Below are 25,333 nucleotides of genomic sequence, written 5' to 3' on the forward strand. Positions count from 1 at the left end.
ATATATATATACAGTGCTGTCCGGTGTATCGGCGCACCTAAGCATTCAAGGACCATTTTCTATGTGAACACTGTGAAATACTTAATAAAATGTGTCTCTCACCAATGAAGCAGTGCACAATCTGAAATACACTACAAATTGTTTCATGACCTCACTTTTAGCCCATAAACGTTACACTGTTGTCCCAGAATTATTTTAGTACTTTTTTGTTTTGTCTTGTTAAAAATATTACTATGAAAATGAACGATCACACATGACCCATCTCATGATCAATTTTGGAATCGTTTTCTTGAGTGGCACAGTACTTCAGATGTATACATGTTCATTGTCATGCATGGCTATTTAAGATGCCTACGTGGATTTTATTTTTCTCGGGTAGATTGTGCACACACGTGGATCTTATTTCGCTTTTATATTTTATAACAATGTGACAATTGTGAACTGGAATGACTATCAATTAAGGTGTAAAAGTTTTGTTTTGTTGGTATTTGTCTGCGTTTTCCTTTTCAGTTTAAACAAAAATAATTACGGTTTACTATAATTTAAAAAATGCGGAACAGGTGTTTTTAGATTGGTTTTAACATTCTTAATATCAATAAGGCTGACCTAGTTCGCGTTTATAGACACGAAAACAGGTGAATGATTTATTTTGAAATTATGATATAATTATTGATAATTCTAATATTTGTTTTTATTGCACCCGTAACAATAAATATGTTGATACTTGATTAACCACTGAAAAAGGAATTGAACGTTAATCCGTTAAAAACCCCGACAACATGACAACTTCCTAAGCATACTTAAGCAAAATACCAAGTGCGCTGAATCACCGGACGCGCCGATACAACTGAGACGGTTGTGTGTATATATATATATATATATATGTATACATATGGAAATAAATTAAGCAACACCCAATTCATAGACCTATAATTCTGTGAATTAAGAAAACAGAGCATTTTCTTGAATGATATATTGACATGTGGCATCTTGCTGAACAGCATGACTTTCGTGGAGATATTCAATGCACGTGCAACGACGAACAATGCACGTGAAATGTCATACCCTCAACAGTGTTGAAATCAAGTTTGTAATGATTACATGTCACACTCTCTCTTGTCAATTTGCATTGAATATTCAGTACCATAATTGTCATGGCACGTCGTAAATTGTCAGAGGCTATAAGGTGGCAAATTATTGGCATGAGAAATGCAGGAATGTCCCTCAGACAAATTGGACGTTAACTTGGGCGCAATATTTCCATCATTTCAAGACTGTTGACCAAACACTGGGCTACCAATGATGTTAAAGATTGTCCAAGACCTGGCAGACCCCGTAAGACAACAATAAGAGAGGATAGAGTATTGTTGAGGCTTGTTGGGCGTATTTCATGGGACTCAAGCACATCTTTAAAACAACAGTGGTTACCAGGGAGAGCCATTTCCTACAGGACCGTCAGGAATCGGCTGAAAACAGCAGGATACAGGGCCAGAAGACCCATCAAACATATAAAACTTGTCTCCAGCTCACAAAAGACGACTTGCCTGGTATAATTAACGTGTTCGCTGGAACATTGCATCATGGCGGAGGGTTCACTTTTCCGATGTTAGTCGTTTCTTATTGCATATGGTGGATGGTCGTACACGTGTCTGGAGACAAAGGAACACAGCCATGGTTCCCCACAATATTCAGAAGACGGTTCCCTTTGTGGGAGGGTCAGTCATGGTATGGGGATGCATTTCCTTGGGTTGCAAGATGGACCTCATCACCATTCGTGGTAACCTTAATGGGCCTCAGTATCAACAGGAGATCCTTGAGAGAGCTGTTGTCCCCCATTTTGATAATCATCCTCTAGCCACAAGACCCATCTTCATGCATGACAATGCCAGTCCTCACAGAGCACATGCTGTCACCCAGTTCTTGCAACAGAATGCTGTTGAGACCATTCCATTGCCAGCCATGAGTCCAGATTTCAATCCCATTGAACATATGTGGGACATTTTAGGCCGTCGTGTTCGACAGAGAGACCCACCTGTCCAGACTCTCAATGAATTGACTGCTGCTTTGCATGATGATTGGAACAGGATTCCTCAAAATCAAATCCAGAGATTGATTCAAGGAATGAGGAGGCATCTTGAAGCAGTTGTTCGTGTGCAGGGAGGTTACACGAAATACTGATGGAAAGTCAATATTTGGACTTGCCAGACATTATTCTTCACTTCCGTGAACCAGATGTATGCATGGTACTGACGGTTAAGTCTGTGCAACAACAGTGAAATTTGTAATGTTTTTGAATGAAATGAAGAAGTTTGTTTTATTTAACGACGCCGCTAGAGCACATTGATTTTTTATCTTATCATCGGCTATTGGACGTCAAACATATGGTCATTCTGACACTGTTTTTAGAGGAAACCCGCTGTCGCCACATAGGCTACTCTTTTTACGACAGGCAGCAAGGGATCTTTTATTTGCGCTTCCCACAGGCAGGATAGCACAAACCATGGCCGTTATTGAACCAGTTATGGATCACTGGTCGGTGCAAGTGGTTTACACCTACCCATTGAGCCTTGCGGAGCACTCACTCAGGGTTTGGAGTCGGTAACTGGATTAAAAATCCCATGCCTCGACTGAGATCCGAACCCAGTACCTACCAGCCTGTAGACCGATGGCCTGCCACGACGCCACCGAGGCCGGTTGAATGAAATGAAGTCATTTTCCAAATCTGTACCATCTTCAAATAAACCACATTATGTCATGGTATTATTGGTTATGTTTCTCCTCATCCCTTTCTGTTCACTGAAAATTTCATATGGTATGGAAATCTTTGACACATTTCATGCACCAGTTCATTAAAGTTGCTCAGTCTGAGCAAATACGGGTGTTGCTTAATTAATTTCCATATGTATATGTATGTATGTATGTATGTATGTATGTATGAATATCTATATATTGTATGTATGTCGAGGTTGACTGTTACATACATAGATATTAACACACTGGTGCAGGGGATGATTAAATCCTTTCTGGCCTCACAAATTGTCCCATGCCGTTGCTGAACCTGTGGCACCGAATTACCCGCAAATTGCAAGACTAACCACTATACGCTCTGAGCTATCGAAGCTTGTATGTATGTATGTATGTATATATATATATATATATATATATATATATATATATATATATATAAATAAGTAACAGCTGGCCATATTTTACTTTAAATTATGAGCCCTACAGTACCACCCAGCCCCCTTCTTCTCCACCTAAATGGCAAAGGAAATCAACTTCTTCTTTTTTTATCTCAGACCAGTCAGAGCAAATTTGTTTTGTTTTCTAATACTTTTATTTTGTAATATTATTTCTTCACTTGTGGATGGATTTTGCACTTGTTCGTGCATGTGCTTGCTTTTCTTCAACGTTTGTGATATTTTATGGTACATAATGTGAAAGGCGGGTTAGGCCTTCTGTACACTAAACAGATTTATTGCCTAATCGAGGCCAAATGGCAAATACAAAAAAGAAAAAAAGGTTTCCTCATTATTTATTACTGACTATACGGTACGCAAGGCACTATGGGTAGTAACAAAGCCAAGAACGATAGCATATTTGACCTATTTACATACGTTTGCATAAAGGTTGTTTTAATCAATGTAGCGTCGTTGAAGACTCTCCAAAATCTGAAATACGTCCGAATGTGGTTTTATTTCACATATTGTAAGTACTGCAAATATAACTAGGACACTCCATTTCCGTAGCCGCAATTTAATGGGGCGATAACTAAGGGGGACGGTCTGTTGTGATTATCAAAATGGTTACTGCCCCTGGAAAACACAGGGGCGACAATTTTTGGCTAGTTTATGCCGCCAAATGTTGTTGAACTAACGTTGTTATTGTTGTATATTATGTACAGATGCAATAAACAATAACGAATCAGTATTTAATGTTTTAGTTGAGTATATATTTGTAGCCATGTTCGTTTAGTCTGTCAGGTCAGACAAAGGCATAATGGCGGGGCACCCAACCTCACGCGACATCGAGCGAAACTGCCATAAAATATGCGAGTTGGTTCCCTTTGAATAACTAAAGTTCTCACATGTTGGCATTTTGTTGGCAACAGCTTCTTAGCAATAAGACCGAATAAAAATGTACTTTTGTGTTATTTATTTTTGTGTTAGTTTATTAGTATCGTAAATAAATATGAGCTTCATACTGATCATGTGACCAGACATTTGCCAACAGCCATCTCGCAGCTCCTTGCTGCTAGTTGGCATGCTTGAACAGGAAGGTTATAAGCACTTTATAATTACATCGAATAACATATAAGCTAGGGTCTGTTTTGATGTGTAAAAGAAGAAAATCGATTTCAACTTAATTCTTAGAATTTAGCATTATAAATTTAAAACACAGGACTAAATTACTAGCATCAGCCATGAGATTTGCCTCAAATCAGTGTCTATTATGCCCACAATGTCACAACTATGCATGATTCTGTGACAGCCTTCCAAAAAATGGCAGAAATTGATGAACACTAAATTGACTAATTTCTAAAGAAAAATGTGTGTTAGTGATAACACACTAGACATAATAACCTGCAGTTTGTCATAGATGTTTGGGGGTGGGGGAGTACAGGTGCATTGGCACTCATCATGGCATCAGTTAAAAATGAAATTAATATATAATGCCCGATACCACCATCATTATGATCTTCCAACACTTGTATGTCACACTTTCCACATGTATGTTTCAAATTGTGCATTTTAGTAAATGTGTTAATATTTTGTAATTTGTCGGGGGGGGGGGGGGGGGGGGGGGGGAGTTTGTGTGTGTGCAAACTGCACATATATGTTTCTCTCTTTAATTGACAACTAACTGTAGAAAATAAGTAATTAATTGACAACTACTTATACACAAAGAAGTCGGTGACACATTTTTAGTGATTATACAAGAGAATAATAGCTTTTGGATTGGTTGATCAACCCTTGCAATGAATAAAATTACTGCGGCAAAGAAATAGTGTCCACAGCATTTTCCATGGCAATTTTACCGTTATAATTTGCAACTCTGGATTGTAAGTAAATCTGAATGATGAGTTCATTTGTTTTGTTTGCCAGTATACTGTAAGATTAATTTTTATTAGTGGCAGTAATTGTTTCAAGACTAAAAGTGATAGTTAACATGTGAATGACACATGGGTGATCAAGAATAATGGGGTTGTAAGGGGATGACAATAGTCAGTCCGTAGTGATGTGCCAGTACAATCTTTATCTTTTAATTATATTACATCAAAGTGTCGGGATATATTTAATGTGATACAGAATTAAAATAATTTTTTTAAATAATGGCATAATTTCTTTTAGGAAATTTGTCACCAAGACTGAATGCCTCCCCCAGCCCCCAGCCCCCTGCCCCACTTTCAAACCCAAGTAAATCAGTGTGTATATTAAAATATATATATATATATTTTTTTTTTTTGGAAGGGGGAGATTAGGTCACTCGGCACCCCAAAAGAATAGTATATTTTGTCTATATAAATGACGGAGGGAAAATTTGATCAAACTATCAAAACGATCTCTATATATATGTTACTATATGTATATCTACAAATATATGTATCTCATCACCAGGCCAACCATAACACTTCAAGTAACTTGTACGAGTGTATGCTGAACATTTTACTAAACATAAAACACTCATACTGCACCATAGCCATGGTTCAACGATGTATAAGCTGTTAACCCTCCCTGCAATCCAGTGGTCCCTGCAATGCACATATTATGAACAGTCAACAGTTCAATGACCTAGTTAGAACACGTTTAATGCTGGTAATTGACATGTATTTTCGATCATGCCCAAGGGCGTTGAAATTCAAATACTTAGTAATAACTGTGCAGTTACTGTTTTAATATTTAATCTATTTTCAGTTCACAACATATATTTTATTTTTAACAATAAGGCAAAAATAGATCTTGAAACAAAATTCCAATATTGCCCACAACAAAAAAAATGCAGTTGAGAATGAAAAACTCTGGCATTGCCGATTGCTGTGGGTAATTGCAGGGGTTGTTGATAGTTGTCTTGATGGTCTGGGTCATCTGTGTTGGAAAGAATAAAACATTTCCACTGGACAAGCTTCAGCCAGAACCTCCATAAGAGAGATGTGGGAAAGGAATGACAGAGTTAGGTGCTTATTTGAAAGAACCACTGTCTGATTGGAGCTTCATTGTTGTTTTTATTTATAGTGTGTCTCTTATCTCAGGTTTATGAAAGTTTTGGGCTACTCATGTCATCATACAAAAAGTATATATAATGCATTTTTGCTTAATATCAACAAGTATAATCTTATATTTAATTAATAAAACTGTTAAATGTGATGGCTATTATATGTAACGGGCTCAGTCACTTTGTACCATCTCAGTGAATACGCCCTCTCATATTTAATTAAAATGGTTAAATGTGATGGCTGTTATATATAATGGGCTCAGTCACTTTGTACCATCCCAGTGAATACGCCCTCTGACGAGCCAGTGGTTACATAATACTTAACGTGTCACATCAGGAATTAGTCTTAAAGTTAGAACTGAAGAAACAAACCGTACCTGATTTTTGCGGATGCATCACAATGTTCTGTAATAATATCCATCTCAGTAAGCCAGCAATAAGTAGGCCCCTATATATTATTTTTCAATATAAAATAAACTACCATTGTCAAAGTGTCAAAATAACTATTATGTTTTGTCCATACATTAACCCACATACTGGATTGGATAATATATTAATTAACATGCCTATATCCAATTAAGGTTCAAGCATGTCTCTCCCGGGCACAATCTTTGACTTTGCCAGTGACTGGGTCTGGGACTGAATGGTGGTGGGTTAGAGTTGAAAATGGGTAGAATTTTAAAAATAGCTATTAGTGAAAAAGTTAATAGAATTTAAAAAATAAAATAACTATAAAATACGTTAACTAGCCAAAAATAAAAGAATTGACTGCTCGGCCAAATATTTATATAATTTGGAGCAAATTAGGACAGTCCAAAAATAAATAAGAGAAAGAAGAGAGGATTGGACTATTTAATAGTATTTAAAAAAATAAAGTAATTTTGACATCAAATTTTGAACAAAGGTCTTAAAGTTTAAAGTCTGATCTGGGTCCTGGGTGTTATTTTAATGTGCTCATAAACCGTGAAGTTTCGGTAATAATATCCATCCCAGTAGGCCAGCAATAAGTATATTATTTTTGAATACAAAATAAACCACCTTGTTAGTGTCAAAATAACTGTATTATGTTTTGTCCATACATAAACCCACATACTGAAATGATAATCTGAGTGTTTTCTTAGTTAATTGGTCTCTTCTTTCTGTAGCCTGTACCTGTGGTTTCTGATTGGCAGGTGTATATTTTGTTTCGTGTACATTTCTCATATATATATAGGCCTTTTACCATCATCAGAGATTCCTGATAGGTGTGTGCCCATAATAGGGGTGTGCTACAACAGCTTGCTCTGAATGTGCACATTAAACCATGTCCTGTTCCTGTTCCTGTTCCTGATCAGAGACAGTTGCTATCAGATCCAATCAGAAGAAACTGAATATTACATTCATTTCATTTAGATACCATTTATCTTATAACTCGTATAAAAACTTTTTAAAACAACTTGTTAAAGATAAATGGTATCTATAGTCTGTCCCATCCTCCTACAAAAATGTTTTTTGTAAATAATTTGTTTGGTTTGAAGTATGAAGAAAAGTGTTTTTGGAAAAAAAACAAAAAACCTATTTTTGTGTGCAATTTAGAAAACAATCTGCTCAGAAATAAATAATTTGTAGTAAATTCCATAGTATGAAAAAAAGTGTTCTCTGTGTGACAGACTATAGTATTCTCTATATATATATGTATATGTAACACAACATATCCAATAATACTTGCAATAGTTTATTTGGCTTCCTTGATCATGATAACATAGGGTTAGACACTTTCATTGATTTAATTGGATGTTTTTACATCATAAAGTTATGAATAAAACTAAATATTGGATAATTTTTATATTACCCATAATGCAACATATTCAGGTGACTGAAACAGCTCCTTTGGCCTTCTTGAATTGTGCGATTGGATGATTTTTCATCACGTTTTAATCATAATCCTGATTTTCCTTGATCAAGTGACTAATTAATATAACTTAGCATATTTGACCTACTTCTGTTTCTGTTGCAAATTATTTGTTGCATACATTTTCATGAAAATATTTTTACTGTATTGAAACTAAGCAGTAGCTAAAAACTGTATGATACTGAATATAAATACTAAGGTCGATCAAAGACACTTGCCGCCCCATCATTTTGTTTTGGTACACAATAAATAACATATCTTCACTGCATATATATTTTGTAAATGCTAAACAAATTTTAAAGTACAGGGTCAGATTTTTTTTTTTCTTTTCTTTTTTTACAAGGTAGCAAGTACTCGCTGCCAGGATTAAGAGTAAGCAGCAAATCTACTTAACAGCCACCGGCCTCAGTGGTGTCGTGGTTAAGCCATTGGACATAAGGCTGGTAGGTACAGGGTTCGCAGCCCAATACTTACTCCCAGCCAGAGCGAGTTTTAACGATTCAATGGGTAGGTGTAATCTGACCACTACACCATCTTCTCTCTCACTAACCACTAACAAACTAATCCACTGTCCTGGACAGACAGCCCAGATAGCTGAGGTGTGTGCCCAGGACAGCGTGTTTAAACCTTAATAAGGACAAAAATAAGTTAAAATGAAATACTTACTAGGCAGCAACAATTTGAACTGCATGTAATTATTTTTGTTATCATGACGTGTCCATACTTGGACTTATTTGTAATTGTTTGTTTCGCCATCACTCAAACAAAAGTGGGAATTTTTTCTCAGAATTAACATTTTTAGTTTTGTTTTTAAAAACAAAACAATAATTTTTCATTGGCGCCATTAGCTGTGATGATTATTAAAATTTATGCAGTAATTTCTAAGATTTTTTATGCTACATGATTTTTCCTTTGTACCCTCTGACAGAAACTCTATACATGTGCCAAAACAATTACTGTTAGATATATGTTATTTTTCTTGTGTATAAAGCCAAAATGATGGTGCAGCAAGTGTTTGACATCAACCTTAGGCATTTCATTATTTTTCCTGAGTGTCAGAATTAATGTTTAAAGGAATACTAAAGCAAGGCTTTTGGACTGGTGTGCATATTCAATGATACATAATGCACATTATTGCTTAATATCAACAAGTATAATCGCATAGTTAATTAATAAAACAGTTAAATGTGACGGCTATTATATATAACGGGTGCAGCTATTTTGTACCATCCCAGTGAATACGCCCTCTGGCGAGTTGATGGTTACATAATACCTAACGTGTCACGTCAGGAATTAGTCTTCGAACTGAAGAAACAAAACATACCTGATTTTTGCGGATGCATCACAGTGTTCTGTAATAATATCTATCCCAGTAACACAGCAACGTGTATATGTGGTTTATTTTTCAATACAAAATAAACCACCATTGTCAAAGAGTTGAAATATTGTATTTTGTATATAAATTAACCCACGTACTGAAATAATAGTCGGGGTGTTTTCTTGTTTAATTGGTCTTTTCTTTCCGTGGCCTGTACCTGTGGCTCTTTGTTGGCAGGTGTATATTTAGACGGTCCCTAGACACTTGTGTCTAGACACACTAAAAAGACGTGCCTCTTTTATTAAGATCACAGGGTATTGTGTGATAACCTCAAATTGTAATGGACTTTACCAGCTTTATTACTGTAAGTAATTCTGTAAAACCCTTGATAAAGTAGACTTTCCCATCTAAAATCACAAAACTGACCAATTACGTAGTCCCAGAGAAAAGAAAATTATCACTTGGGTATCGTGAGTGGTCGTTTTTGCTCAAACGTATCCTACCAATAGGCCTAATAATATGCATTTTTTTCTTTGGATTTTTTAAAATAAAAAAATACTATAACTCCATTTTATTATATTGATGCAAACTGAAATATATTTAGCTAAATAGTTTATTATACTATCAAGTCATTTGTTGTTTTACAAGTCAGGTTGATGAAAGCGAAGCGCCTTGTCGTAAATTAGAGCATTTGTTTACACTGTGCATAATAGAGAAGTTGGACCTGAGCTGACGTCACCTCGCACCATGCTATACCACCGGTCATCACAAAAACAAAACAAAATGGCTGCCCCCAGTTAGCAGGAATAATCACGTTTTTTTTATTAATTCAAAAATTACGTGTTTTTCATTTGTTAAAGTGTCAGTATGTGTTGGTGGTCTGGGTATGCATCTTTCCAACACATACGGCTCTTGTTGGAGCTTAGTCTACCTTTAACGACACCCCCAGCACAAAAATACTCATGAGCTATCAGGTACAGAATTTGAGAAAAACTAAATTGTTCAAACTGCGATCTCATAAAAAGACATGCTGCTTACAGAATTTAATTTGGTTGTTTAATTTTTAAAATTAAAATGTGTAGTAGAGATATGAGACATTTATGTAATATTGTTCTTGAATGCTATGTACACGAGTTAAAATGTTGACACAACTAAAATGTATTTTGACATGCAGTTAGTAATGTTTTTGTTTTTTAGGTTAGAAATGGATCCTGAACAATCTGAGTCCAGCAACGGTGTTTATGCAGAAGGAGCTCAAATTACAGATGCATCTGTTTTGCAGACACAGGAAATTCCGAAAACATTACTGCAGGAAGATGGTGCTGGAGATGTAGGAGGTGACCACACTGTGGCTGAAAGTGAAGACCCAGATGGACTAAGCCCTGAGGTGTCTGCTAACACCCATAATAGTGCTGACGGTAAACGGTCAGATTCCATGCAGACTGGTGATGATGCTATTGGTTTTGTGGAAGACTCCAATGGTGAAATTATCACAGTTGTTCTAACAGATGAAAAGATGGAAGTGGTTAATAGAGAAGAGCCAGTTTCTGATATAAATGAAGAACACCAGGTGATAGAACAGTCTATTGAAACTGTGGAAGAGCAAGAAGAAATTGTAGGTGGACAAGAAGAAATTGTAGGTGAACAAGAAGAAATTGTAGGTGGGCAGGAAGAAATTGTGGAAGAACAAGAAGAAATTGTGGAAGAACAAGAAGAAGAAATTGTGGAAGAACAAGAAGAAATTGTGGAAGGTCAAGAAGAGATTGTTGGAGAACAAACAGAAACTGTGGAGCAAGAAGAATTAATTCCACTGAATGATGATGATGATGATGATGATGGCAGTAAAAGTCCATCACAACTTTTGCAGCCTGGTGAAGCTCTTACTGGTGGAGCTGAAGAGGATGGTGAAACTAGAATAATAAGCTTGGAGGATGATGAAGAAGAAGAAGAGGAAGAAGAGTTAGAAGCCAATCGATCATCCACAAATATTAATCTTTTAGAAGAAGTTGCAAAGTCTCAGGAGAACAATAGTTTAGTACCAGTAGTCGAAGAGACAATTATTAAGGAACATTTTGTTCCACTTGAGAATAAAGATGAAAGTGTTTCTGTAATGGAGATCTCTGGAGTCAAAGAGACACGTCCACGCTCAGATGATACACTGGCTCCTCCCCAAAATGAACAAGAAGCACAGTTAGCTAAAATACAGGCTTTGGCTCAAAGTGTTCAAGCACAGGTAGAACCGTCTAAGCAAATCAGTAATGACCAAGGTGATCAGTTGTCTGAAGAAGAATCCATTCAAAATGAATTGAATTCTTCCAAGTCCATACCTTCTGAAGAAGTGAAAATGTCCACAAGAAGAGGACGTCAAAGAAAAGATGAAGATGTGAAGGAAAGTAAATCATCAGATGCCATTGTTACAACAGATAAAGCTAAGAAAGGAAAGACTGTAAAAGAAACGGTTTTGTTAAAAGTTGAAAACACTGAAAAACGAAGTAGAAGAAACATTAAAGTAAATTCTAGTACAGATGAACAGGAAATAGAAAGTGAAAAGGTTACAGCTTCTGAAACATCAAAGAAAAGAGGACGACCTCGCAGGGAGTTAGAAGCTGAGGGAAAAAAAGGTTCATCCAAAAAGGATACAGAAGCCGAAGAACAACCTGAAACTCCCAGGAGAAGAGGACGATTACGCAAAGGATCTGAAGTACATGATGAAAGTCAATTGACAAAAATTGGGTCAAAAGAAGATCAAGAATTGGACAGCGAAAAGGCTTTGAATGAAACACACAAAAAAAGAGGGCAACTAAGTAAGGAGTCTGATGAAAGCAGTGAGAGTCCTGAACCAAGAAGAGGAAGAGGTAGACTTCGTAAAGAAATTGAACCAGATACTGAAAACCTCACTGCATCTGAGAAAAAGAAAGGACGTGGTAGAGCATCAACAAAAGAAGCTATTGAAGATGAACCAACATCTCAAGTGACAACTGAAGTTAAAAAGGGACGTGGAAGACCTTCAAGGAAAAGTTTAGATGCTGAACCAGTGGTCAGTGTAGAAGAAACTCCCAAAAATAAACGGGGCAGACCATCTCAAAAAGAAACTGTTAATGATGAACAGTCTGGAGAAGCAGAGTTAAAAAGAGGAAGAGGAAGACCCACTAGGAAATCTGATGACACTGTAGAAAACAGTGCTTTAGAGGAAACTAGTGTCACACCAAAGAGAGGTCGTGGTCGACCAAAAGAAATAGATGCAGAAATTGACAATGAAGACTCTACAAAGGCAAAGAAAGGTGTCAGATCTGAAGACAAACCTGAACAAAAACGGAGTCGTGGCCGGCCTTCAAAAGATAATGAGATTGAGGAAGAGAAAGGAAAGAAAGTTAAAAAATCTGAAACTCCCCAAAAAGGCACAGAGAGCAAACTGAGAGGTCGACCTGGTAAAGATATAGCTGAAGAAGAAAATACCAAACAAGGGAAACGTAGCAAAGTGCAAAAAGATGATGAAGAAGAAGATTCTAATTCCATTACCACTCCAAAAATTACTAAGAAAATATTAACAGATGATGAAGATAGTACTCCAAAACGAGGGAGAGGTAGACCTCCCAAAGTTGTAGAAAATATTAAGGAGGAAATTTCTAGCAAAATGGATTCATCTCAAGAAAAAACAATCATTCAAACACCAAAAGAATCCCCTGCAACACCAAAAAGAGGCCGTCCAAGTAAAAACAAACCTGAGGACGTTGTATCTGTAACACCTCGGATTACAGAATCACCCTCAAAGTCAGACAGAAAAAGAACCAGGGATCAAGTGGAAGAGATTTCAGTTGCAGATGCTAGTACCAACAGTTCAGTAGCTGAAACTAGTACTCAGTTCACTTCAACACAAACCACCTCGCCATCTCAGAGTGCACAGTCACAAAAGAAACGAAGAATTATGGTCGGGTTATCTGGTACAGTATCTACACCCACCACTGTTGGTACTACAGAGGTGACCAGAACTGCAGAACTACTGAACGAAGATGATGAAGAAACCTATACTATTGTTAAAGCTGAACCCATGGATGATGAGGAGGAGGAGGAAGAGGAAGTAGGTGAAGAAATTCCTGTTAGCTTGTCCACATCCACCACACTGCAAAGCTCTGATTCTTATACAACTCCATTAGTATCCATTCCAGATTCTAAACGTGTCATTAGAATTATACCTGGGACGCCAACTGGAACAGGGGATGTCTACAATATTGATCAAATTGATGAAGACGAATTTGGTGATGGTGAGAGACAGTCCAGTCATGGTACTCAGACTGCACATTTTGTTGAGGTTGAAACAATATTTGAGTCAGCTGGGCGTAGGTCTGTTCAAACACAAACTGATCCTAGACTGAAAAAGAAAAAGTTTGGACCCCTGAATGTTGATGCAGAGGTAGATGCAATGGATTTTGATGATGATGATGACGATGATGAAGACAGTCCAAGGAGGAGGCGAAGACGTGAGGAAGATCCAAGCTTGTTTGAAGATAATGAACCTAGAAGAAAATCTATTAAGAGAAATACAGAGGAGGCTTTGAAATGTCCATTTTGCGATAAAGCTTTCATTGGATTGGTGAAGCATATTAAAAGTAAACACAAAGATGAGCCAGATTATGACGAGGAAATGCGAAATGCTAAGTGGCGGGAGCGAATCATGAAAGTGTCTACGACAGGTGTTGATGATTCAGGAGAGACATGCACTGAATGTGGCAAGGTCACCAAGAATATGAAACGCCATATGGAGCTGCATCAACAGAATCGAATGCAAATTCCATGTCCCATCTGTGGAAAGGTAATAATTCATTTTAAGGAATGTAATTTTTAGTTGCATACATGTAGAGATAAATATCTTTAGTTCCAGTAAATGTTTTTCACACAAAATAAACATAGTTTGCATTTGCTCTCTATTACATGGATTATCAATAGAAACATGCATTGAACTACAATGATGGGTATTCTGCAAAAACATCTAGCATTTTGTATAATTCAGAAACAAATTTCAGGGTTCGAACTGTAGAATTTATCACTCATAACCCACAGATGGCAATTTGTATGGCAAATAAACATGACTGAAAGGAAGTTTCTCTGTATATAGTCGTATTTAAAATACAAATTTGCAAGGGGCAATAAAATTCAAAGAACAGCAACAGGATTTTGTTTAAAAGTAGCGCTAAGACCGCTCCATGATTCACCTCTAAACTTCCACAATGTTTCTGTTATCCCCTCTGACATGATTTCATCAACATTATTTGTTTTGCTGGAAGTCTTATTAATAAGAAAAATGACCTTGTTTGTTACTTCACATCCTGCTCGTCCCAAATATTTTGTAACGCACCCAAAGGCAATTGTCAGTTACCTTCTGTGTGCTTGATTGTGACCTAGTGTGGTTAAAGCTTTGATTATCAATGTACTTTATTATGACTACTATATATATATATATATATATATATATATATATATATATATATATTGCAGATACATAATAGGGTTTCAAACAACATCACTTTTAAACACTTGAAGAAGAGTTTTTGTATTCACTGGCATTATTACACAAATTATATGACTTTATAGTTTCATTTTAATTCTAATATGTACATGTTAATGATTGCAAAACATTGCATTGTGTTCTTCACCAGGTTGTTCTGAAGACGGGCATGAGTTCTCACATGCGTACCGTTCACTCTGGCCGACGTCCATACAAGTGTCCACACTGTGACTACACCTCCGCATTCCGAGGAAATCTGAATACACACATCAAGGGAATGCATTTGCACACCAGGCAGTATTTGTGCAACACCTGCAAGGCTGCGTTTAAGACTCTAGGTAAGCTGGATAATTTTCATATTTTTATCAACTTGTGGTACAACTTTCATGAGAACATTAAATTAGTAAAAATGTATTTGACAGAATCTTTACTGACAAGCCATCGATGCTGATCCAAAGCCAAGGGAATACTAGTTTAAAATTTGTGTTAGGTGTATTTGTTGAAATAAGAATCTGCTTAATATGTAAATTAAAAGCAGTTTGTCTAGAATGTTATATGCCTAAAATGTCAGTATGTAAAAATTATTATAAGAATCGATCTTATGTGTTAGAAAAAGTACACCCAGGGTCCCAGGGTCAAAATGTTCACCTCCGAGGGATTTTTTCTTTCTTACATATTTTAATAAAATTATTATTTTACAAAAAACAAACAAAAAGTTGCTGAAATACATGCTCGCCAGATATAGGCATAAAAGCTGCTGGATGAGTCATATGAAAACCCTAGCCCTCGAAATTAACTGTCCATCAAGGAGCCAGATGGTGCCTACTTATTTTTTTATATGGATAGTATGAACTGTTTTAGTTGCCGATGAAAAACATGGTTGCATATGTGACTAAATCAGTTGCAATGTAGATGGCTGAACCCCTAAGTTTGCATTCTGTGTTGATCTCTAAATTTGTAAATGTTTTTGAACGCACTGAGGTGTTGTCCGCAGTGCAGAGTCATGTTAAGTGTTACATAGCCTTTTAGGGTGTATTCTTCAACTTTTGATGTTTGTTTGTTGTTGCAGGAGCTCTGATTGGTCACACGAAGCGTGTACATGAAGGCTGGAAGTCGCCCAATCAGAAGATTTTCATCTGCTCTGTGTGTGAGAAGCGTTTCACCAAGAAGTACCACGTGGATCGACACATGCTCATTCACACTGGAGAGAAGCCCCACAAGTGCAGTGACTGCGGACGCTGCTTCAACAACAAGTCCAACCTCATGTCGCACATCCAGCTCGTTCACAAGAAGCTGTCGCCATACATGTGTGACATGTGTCATGAAACATTCAAACGCAAGAAACTTCTGCTCGAACATATTGGCAAGATTCATGTAGCACATGGAGAAGCAGCCAAAGCCATGCAGGTAATTGACTTAGATACCTGTACAGATAATATTTACAGGGAACATCACAACACATGACGTATTCACTTAGATAACTGTATAGGTAATATTTACAGGGAGCATGACAACACATGACGTATCCACTTAGATACCTGTACAGGTAATATTTACAGGGAGCATTACAACACATGACGTATCCACTTAGATACCTGTACAGGTAATATTTACAGGGAGCATTACAACACATGACGTATCCACTTAGATAACTGTACAGGTAATATTTACAGGGAGCATTACAATACATGACGTATCCACTTAGATAACTGTACAGGTAATATTTACAGGGATCATCACAACACATGACGTATTCACTTAGATAACTACAGGTAATATTTACAGGGATCATCACAACACATGACGTATTCACTTAGATAACTACAGGTAATATTTACAGGGATCATCACAACACATGACGTATTCACTTAGATAACTACAGGTAATATTTACAGGGAGCATTACAATACATGACGTATTCACTTAGATACCTGTACAGGTAATATTTACAGAGAGCATCACAATACATGATGTATTCACTTAGATACCTGTATGTAATATTTACAGTGAGCACCACAACACATGTATTCACTTAGATACCTGTACAGGTAATATCTACAGGGAGCATCACAACACATGATGTATTCACTTAGATACCTGTATGTAATATTTACAGTGAGCATCACAACACATGATGTATTCACTTAGATACCTGTACAGGTAATAATTACAGGGAGCATCACAATACATGATGTATTCATTTAAGATACCTGTATGTAATATTTACAGTGAGCATCACAACACATGACGTATTCACTTAAGATACCTGTATGTAATATTTACAGTGAGCATTACGACACATGTATTCACTTAGATACCTGTATGTAATATTTACAGGGAGCATCACAATACATGACGTATTCACTTTAGATTTATGTAATATTTACAGCAAACATTGAAAACATAGTCATGGAGAAGGCAATTTTTAATTGTGGGTGTAATATCACAAAAGATTTTATGTGTGTGTGATTTAATGTCTTTGAAATGTTTCTGTAATGTCTAAAATTAGAATACTTAGTCCTTCCATTATCATTGTTTTTGTTAATTGTAATTTATAACCCATATGGGCTCAAATATACGGGGTAATATTATTTCGAAAATTGCAGTGTGCAGATTGCTTCAACGGCCACTGATTGGCTGGCTTAAAAATGACCACGTTTGGTTGGTTGTTAACCACAGCCGAAACTTCACTTTCATTCATATAATGTTTCCATTCATGAGTCAGATTACACGTACGTTATATGATCTACAAAGATTTACAGGAATATTTTGACTCATTTGTTTCATAATCATATAATGATATATTTTTAAAAGCAGCAGCTTTAATAGATTAGAAAAATTATTTTATTTTCTAATGCAACCACAGTCGTATGATTTTGTATCGTAAACACATGGCTGTAAAAAGAATGCTGTTATGCCACGACGTCACTTACATTACATCATGCAGGGTTTAACATTGACCTTAAATGCTCCTAAACAAAATCTGTGTGCATCATAGTTGTTGCCAAATATTTCTCATGTCAATCGATTTACATTAATTATTAATTTTTTTAAATACATAAAAACCTAACAACTACAAAGTTCCAAATGAAAATAACTGAACGGTTTAACTGGTTCCCAACTGTATCAATACTTGTAACATAACATAAGTGTAAAAAACAGTGTGGCTGATGTAGTGTGCCAATCCCTTTGTCTAAATTTAGACAATGTCTGTCTGTTTACGGATATCAGTACTAGTTAACCAGCCTCGAGTGTTTAGTTCGGTCTAAATGTTTAGTTTTTTGTTTTGGTTTTATTATTGTTCTTTATTGCTTTTAATACATGTAGATGGTTGAGCATATCTCGTAATAGGAGGTAGTCATAATTATTCACTGTGTGGGAAGTGGGGGTGGGGGGCATGTGCCCCTCCCACTTTTCTTGATCCAGTAGCAGCTAGTAGCAATGTTGTATATATATCTGTGTGTGTGTGTGTGTGTGTGCTCCCCCACCCCCCACCCCACACACACACACATACACTTTTTGGCACCTTCCTATGCCACTTATTGTGCAGGAGAAGCTACATTACAAAGCAGGTTAGCATGCAGCATTGGGTGACTAAAAGCATAAAAAGAAAGAAAAAACCCCACTAAATTATTTAGGCTACAAGAAGAAAAACGTGTGTGTGTGTGTGTGTGTGTGTGTGTGTGTGTGTGTGTGTGTGTGTGTTATACAGATAGAATAGTGGATATAATATATGCATGTAATATAAACAAGACAGTTATTCAGTTAATTATGTGATTTAAGAAATATATCATAGATGACTCCCGTTTTTTAAATAAAACTCTGTGAGCCATGATGACTCCCCATTTTCCAGATGCTAGGTGGAACCCAGCATCATGCAATACTAGTAAGGTTATATGACATAATGGCTAATGGCTTTGTTATAGACACCAGAGGAATTTTTAAAATTAAAAACCAGTTAAAAGTGACAATGGATAATAATGAGAATAACCAACTTGCTACAAGGAGTTACGAATTATCGTGATTACAACATTCATTCACTCAGGACAGATAATTATTTTCTAAGCATACCATGGTAAGAAAACGACATTCACTGCTGGGACACGGACTATAGGTAGGTGTTTATTTGTATTTACTAAGGAAGGAAGGAAATGTTTTATTTAACGACGCACTCAAACACATTTTATTTACCGTGATATGGCGTCGGAATTACTAACATAGAGATGCAAACTTTGAAGTCGTTGAAGATGTTGAAAATGTTTGTGTGTTTCTTATCTAGGCGTACATTCGTAAGATTGAGGATGAGGTGCCTGACGACATGGATGAGCTGGAGGAGGAGCACACGGTGACGCTGACGGAGCAGGAGGTGCAGGAGAATGAGGACGGCAGCACCACCGTGTACGCCACCATGTCCGACGGAACCTACACCGCCATAGTGACAGACGCCTCACAGGTTTGTACACAAACACAGGTCACTCACTTCATCTACACTGGGGGGTGGAACCGACACCGCCATAGTGACGGACGCCTCACAGGTTCATACACAAACACAGTTTACTACTTCATGTACACTGGGGGGTGAGACTGGGACAGAACCTACACGGCTATAGTGACGGACGCCTCACAGGTTCGTACACAAACACAGTTTACTACTTCATCTACACTGGGGGGTGGGACTGGGATGGAACCTACACAGCTATAGTGAGGGATGCGTCACAGCTTCGTACACACACACACACAGTTCACTCACTTCATCTACACTGGGGGGTGGTACCTATATGGCTATAGTGAGGGACGCCTCACAGGTTCGTACACACACACACAGTTCACTCACTTCATCTACACTGGGGGAGGGGGGGTGGTACCTACATGGCTATAGGGACGGACGCCTCACAGGTTCATACACAAACACAGTTCACTCACTTCATCTACACTTGGGGGGTGGGACTGGGATGGAACCTATATGACTATAGTGATGGACGCCTCACAGGTTCGTACACAAACACAGTTCACTCACTTCATCTACACTGGGGGGTGGGACTGGGATGGAACCTATACTGCTATAGTGATGGACGCCTCACAGGTTCGTACACAAACACAGTTCACTCACTTCATCTACACTGGGGGGTGGGACTGGGACAGAACCTACACGGCTATAGTAGCGGATGCCTCACAGGTTCGTACACAAACACAGTTCACTCACTTCATCTACACTGGGGGGGGTGGGACTGGGATGGAACCTACATGGCTATAGTAGCGGATGCCTCACAGGTTCGTACACAAACACAGTTCACTCACTTCATCTACACGGGGGTGGGGGGGGGGGGGGGACTGGGACAGAACCTACACGGCTATAGTAGCGGATGCCTCACAGGTTCGTACACAAACACAGTTCACTCACTTCATCTACACTGGGGGGTGGGACTGGGGATAGTAACGGATGCCTCACAGGTTCATACATAAACAAAGTGTACTACTTAAACAAAACAAACTTCCATGTAGGCCTACATTATATTGGGAATACTCATTTAATGTAAGATATTGAGATCACTGGTTTTTGTCACTTGTTTACTGCTTAAAGCATAATTATTTACTGGAATGGAATTTTTTCATAATTAAAGAATTTAATTAAAACTATAATTCTAAAAATTAACTGTTTGAATGATTGAGTCAAATACCCATAATTATTAATATAATATTCTGCTACAAACAAGATTTTTACTGTGTAATAATTTAAATTACAACCTTCTTTATGAATTTATACAACATAAAACACCACCCTGTCATATAATAAAAACAAAATGAGTAAACTGGTCAAATTTTCATTTTATTTATTCCAGTATTATTCTGTTTATAATTTTGCTGTTTTAAAATATTTTAAGGAAAAGAGGTCACAAGCAGTGTTAAAAATTAACATCTAATTTAATTATAATTTTGTGTCTATGAATCAGGTTTTACAAGGACAGACATTTACAACACTGCAGACAGAGGGTGGACAGGAGACGATCATCATTGTACAGGCAGCTGACCCCAACGAGGTCACTCATGCCATTGTAGAGCAGGACGAGCCTATTCAGTTCGCCATGCAGCCCACCTCGGAGGTGTCTGGCACCACAGATAACACCATCTACACAGAAATGCCGTAATCACTCCTTGTCTCGTAAGTTGAAAAGGAAAATAATTACATGTAATGAAAACACTTATGAAAAACAAGGACGCAAACAGTTCATTGTTCAAGGCACTTGATTTCCCACGATCACAGAATCGCGGAAACACCTATCTCATATGTTTTCCAAAACATTATTTACCTTCAAATAATTAATTAAATTAATTAAAATGGATTTTCCAAAGTCATTTGAAAACAAAAATTGTGGACCATGACATTGGTTAGTACTAGCCACGACACTGATATCTTTATGTGTTACACTAAATGATTAATAAGCGTAGCACTTTGTTTTACCAGTCTTTTGTTTTGCAAGTTGAAAATCAGTTGTTTGTAATATAGAATTTTACTGTAAGAGTTCATATATTCCAATATGGATTTTCACCATAACATGAACTTGTACCATAACATTTTTATCTGAAATGAGTCAGATTGAAGTTATTGTTGATGTTGACTCTGAATAAAGTAAGATATAATATCAATTCCATAACATAATTAAAGAGTCATATATTTTCTATGTACTTCAAGTTCCTCAAACTTTGGATATTAGTGCTATTTTTGTATTTTAATAGATTTAATTGTTTCATTTCTATTTCAGAGTATGACAGATCCAGACATGTTCACATGTGACTCGACCCAAGACAGTGATGGTTCTTTTACTGAATCTGTTTTGTCGTAATTTCTGAAGTGCTTGAGATACTAGAATAAAATCTATTGCAAATGCATCATGATAAATCAAATTTAATGTTTAATATCACTTGGTGCAGTTTAATGGTCAGTAGATGTCAGCTATAATGATTTAGAATCACAAAGTGTAAATAAACAAATGCGATAATGTATACAGAATGGGCGGAAGAGATTTGAAAACCTTACTTGGTATTGATATTTCCTTCCATGGAGAGTTATTTCCCCTGTACTGCATTTTTATAGCTGTGTATTATGGAAGTACTGACTGGCTGAAAACGAGATTGTTTTAATTAATATTCTTAAGCAATTACTATTACTGTATGTTGCTTATATTTCAAAAAGACTTGCATAAATTTGCTATCTAAAATTGCTAGGAAGACATTTTAAAATGTATACATGTGTAGACGTGTAGACTGCTTTCTGCAAGTAAAACATGAACTAAAAAGATACCCTGAGTCTTGATTGTGTCATGAGTTATTTCATAAATGAGTGATTTCTTTTAAAACACAATTAAATGGCCTTTAAACAATGGCATTTCAACCATGTGCGTTGAGATCTGCATAAACACATTTGCTTTGTCTTGAATTATCCATAGAAGTAGGTAAGGTAAGCACATTATGTGTCTTGATCATAAGACAACATTTTTACCATATATATTATGCTTGTATATAATTACCCCTTGAATGCTGAAATTGAATCTTCTCTGTTTTAGATAAATATTAAGTTCCTATAATGATCTGGATTTGGCAAATTCCTGTTTTTGTCATGCATTTATGAAGTCAAAAGGTGAAATAATGTTAGTTTCTCATTTTATCTCCATTTCACACAAACCCTTAAGTCTTAAGTCATTGAGTTTATAGTTTATCTATGAATGTTCATCTCTTATGCATGTTAAAAACAAAAAAATTTAATTTATGCAAACTTTAATTCTTTTAAAGTTTAATTAAAAATATAGTTTTAATTTGCATTGAGATGAACTTTTATGGATTTTTATTAATGCAGTTTGTGGATGCAATTTATGGTAGGTCATTTCTTAGCTAACCCCTGATATATGAATATGGATTGTTTTATTGTAAGAAGTGAAATAGACAGAATATTAGTGTTAAACCTGTTTACATATTATGTTTAGACTTTTTGTGATGTGCATTAGATAGAGGTATCACAGTTTAATGAAGAATTGACTTAATTATTTGCTTTGTTATTGAAATATTGTGACTCGTGTCAATAGGTTTTGTTAAAAGCATTAGGTTGTTTATATTCATGTGAATTTTTTTTTTGACATGTATGTGGTTAAAAATATTCTTATGTTGTATTAGTATATATTTCCAGACATTCAAATCACTTGATCAACAATTGTATGTAATAGACTTATGAAATACATTTTAATTGAGCTGTTTGTGGAAACTGAAGTTAGTGTCTTGTTTCATGTCTCCTTTGCTACTAGTCTTGGAAAGTGTTGGTAACCCACTTGTCTCTTATCAGGTAAGAGAGGAGCTTGTAATAGATGTGTTTATTCACTTTATCTTTTCTTTTTGTAATGTATCACAAACTTATCTTACATAGAGACCTATTTCTTTTTATGGGTATTTTGTTACGTTTTTGTTATTAATGAATTTAAAACTTTGAACATTTTTTTTGTGAGTTACAGAATAAGTTTATTTTGTGACTGTTAAATATGTTTTAAATCGGGTATAAAGTGTGATGTAACTAAGGTAAGACACCCACAAGTGAAAACTTTATTATTATTAGATGTACTATGTTCTGTTAACTAAAAATCCATGAAACAGAATAGGCAGTTTAGCTGTTGTTTGAGTAATATTACTGAAAGTATGTGCATTTTCTGATATTATGTAGTTCTTGTTTAATTTTTATTATTGCTATTGTGTTCAGATAATTTACTTAATTCACCTAAGCATTCCTTATAGCTCCTTAACTATGGTTCTTTTATTTTTAAAGACATGTTTGTAATGGAAAATGTGATTGACTTGGATAAACTTTGTTTTCATGTAGTCTGCAATTCATGATAAACTGCTAAAGAACAGAATACACCTTTGTAAATTCACCATTTAGTAAAATTAATCTGATCAGTTTGGCCATATTAATGCATCAAAATTGGAATCTCTAACAGTATATCAGTTAGTATGATCACTGTTACAATTCAGTTGCAGTAAACGTTCAATGTCTAATGGATTTAAAACGGCAATAATCATGGAGAAACACATTTTACTGAGTGCCTTTATTCTTAAAATATATTTATTTTTAAGAAGTTTAAAGTTGGTGCATAAATTTACGAGTGGTATGTGTGGTTATTTGCACACTTTCAAAATGAAGTTTGGTCTATTATCAATCAAAACAAAGAAAGTGTACAAATAATCATGCATACCATGAGTAGGTTTATGCAGTAACCGACTTGTACCATGGCTTTAAGTGAAATTGCAACGAGGAAGTTTGACTCGGTCAGAGGTGGGGGTTTAAAAAAATGTGCTGTTATATACTTTTACTGCATACTTTTGTCAATGGGGAAAACAACCTAAGCATGGTACTATTACTCTTAAACAGTATTTTAAATTAAAATTACTCATTTTCAGACATCGAATGCACATTTATTTCTGGTTTGTTCTGTCAGTATTGGAAGGTGTGAATTCCTGCGTAATGAACAAAATAATACAACACACTTATCATGTTTCCATAATAATATATACATACAGTGAAATATGGTTACAATGACCATCATGACTACAACATTTACACCATCTGACCATAAATTGTCGAAACAAACGTACATCAATGTTATTTTGTACATTACACAGGAATTCACATCTTCTGAAACCAACAGATATCTGAAAACACCTCTTTACAACATCATTACATAATCAAAGATGCCATAACAGGTTGGCAGTACACATGCACCCTGCAGACCTGTCAACCTTTAGTCAAGAGAAAGCAGGAGGTGTGTGTTGAAAAAGCAGGAGATTTTGTCAAAAAGCAGGAGATTTTTTAAATTCACACAATTTAACCCAAAATCGCAAGATTTAAAAAAAAAAAATTATTATAATAAGTTATATGAATACTTTATAATGTTATATATACTTCTTAACCTTAGATCTTGGCATTAAAAAAAAGAAGAAAAAAAAGTGTGTTTTTTTTGTGTTTTTTTAAGTTCAAATATTATTATGATTTAATACATATTTAAAAAAATATATATATTTTATCCAAAAATGTTAAGAACATGAACAAGAAATAAAAAATTTAATTAGTACATTTACGGTATTACACTTACAGCCTTACAGGTTGCGTTACATTATCATTTGTGGTTAGTGTACCTAAGTACCAAAGACAAATTTATATAAATCTTATAAATTAATATTAAGTTTTTACTATAATGAGGAACGGTGGCGTGGTACTTATTTAAAATCATTATAATGATGTAATAAACATTGTATTTTCATTAATCATAAATAAAACCTCATTACGGACATCGTGTGAAATATACCGGAATTATACCCATTTCCGTGAGTAACTTTATGTCAATGTCAAACACAACATTTTTTAATT

The 25,333-nt window shown here is 35.9% G+C and overlaps 1 protein-coding gene across 1 annotated transcript; it reads left to right on the plus strand.

Annotated features, from left to right (window-relative positions):
- The first annotated feature begins 3,587 nt into the window (after positions 1–3,587).
- LOC121375128 (protein mel-28-like) lies at positions 3,588–24,815 on the plus strand. Its single transcript, XM_041502379.1, has 7 exons — positions 3,588–3,711; positions 10,623–14,235; positions 15,080–15,266; positions 15,998–16,335; positions 19,208–19,381; positions 20,880–21,088; positions 21,690–24,815. Exons 2-6 carry the CDS (start codon positions 10,630–10,632, stop codon positions 21,072–21,074), a joined length of 4,500 nt encoding a protein of 1,499 aa, XP_041358313.1. The 5' UTR covers positions 3,588–3,711; positions 10,623–10,629; the 3' UTR covers positions 21,075–21,088; positions 21,690–24,815.
- The last annotated feature ends 518 nt before the right edge of the window (positions 24,816–25,333 follow it).

Source organism: Gigantopelta aegis, chromosome 6, assembly GCF_016097555.1.
Source record: "Gigantopelta aegis isolate Gae_Host chromosome 6, Gae_host_genome, whole genome shotgun sequence".
Taxonomy (NCBI): domain Eukaryota; kingdom Metazoa; phylum Mollusca; class Gastropoda; order Neomphalida; family Peltospiridae; genus Gigantopelta; species Gigantopelta aegis.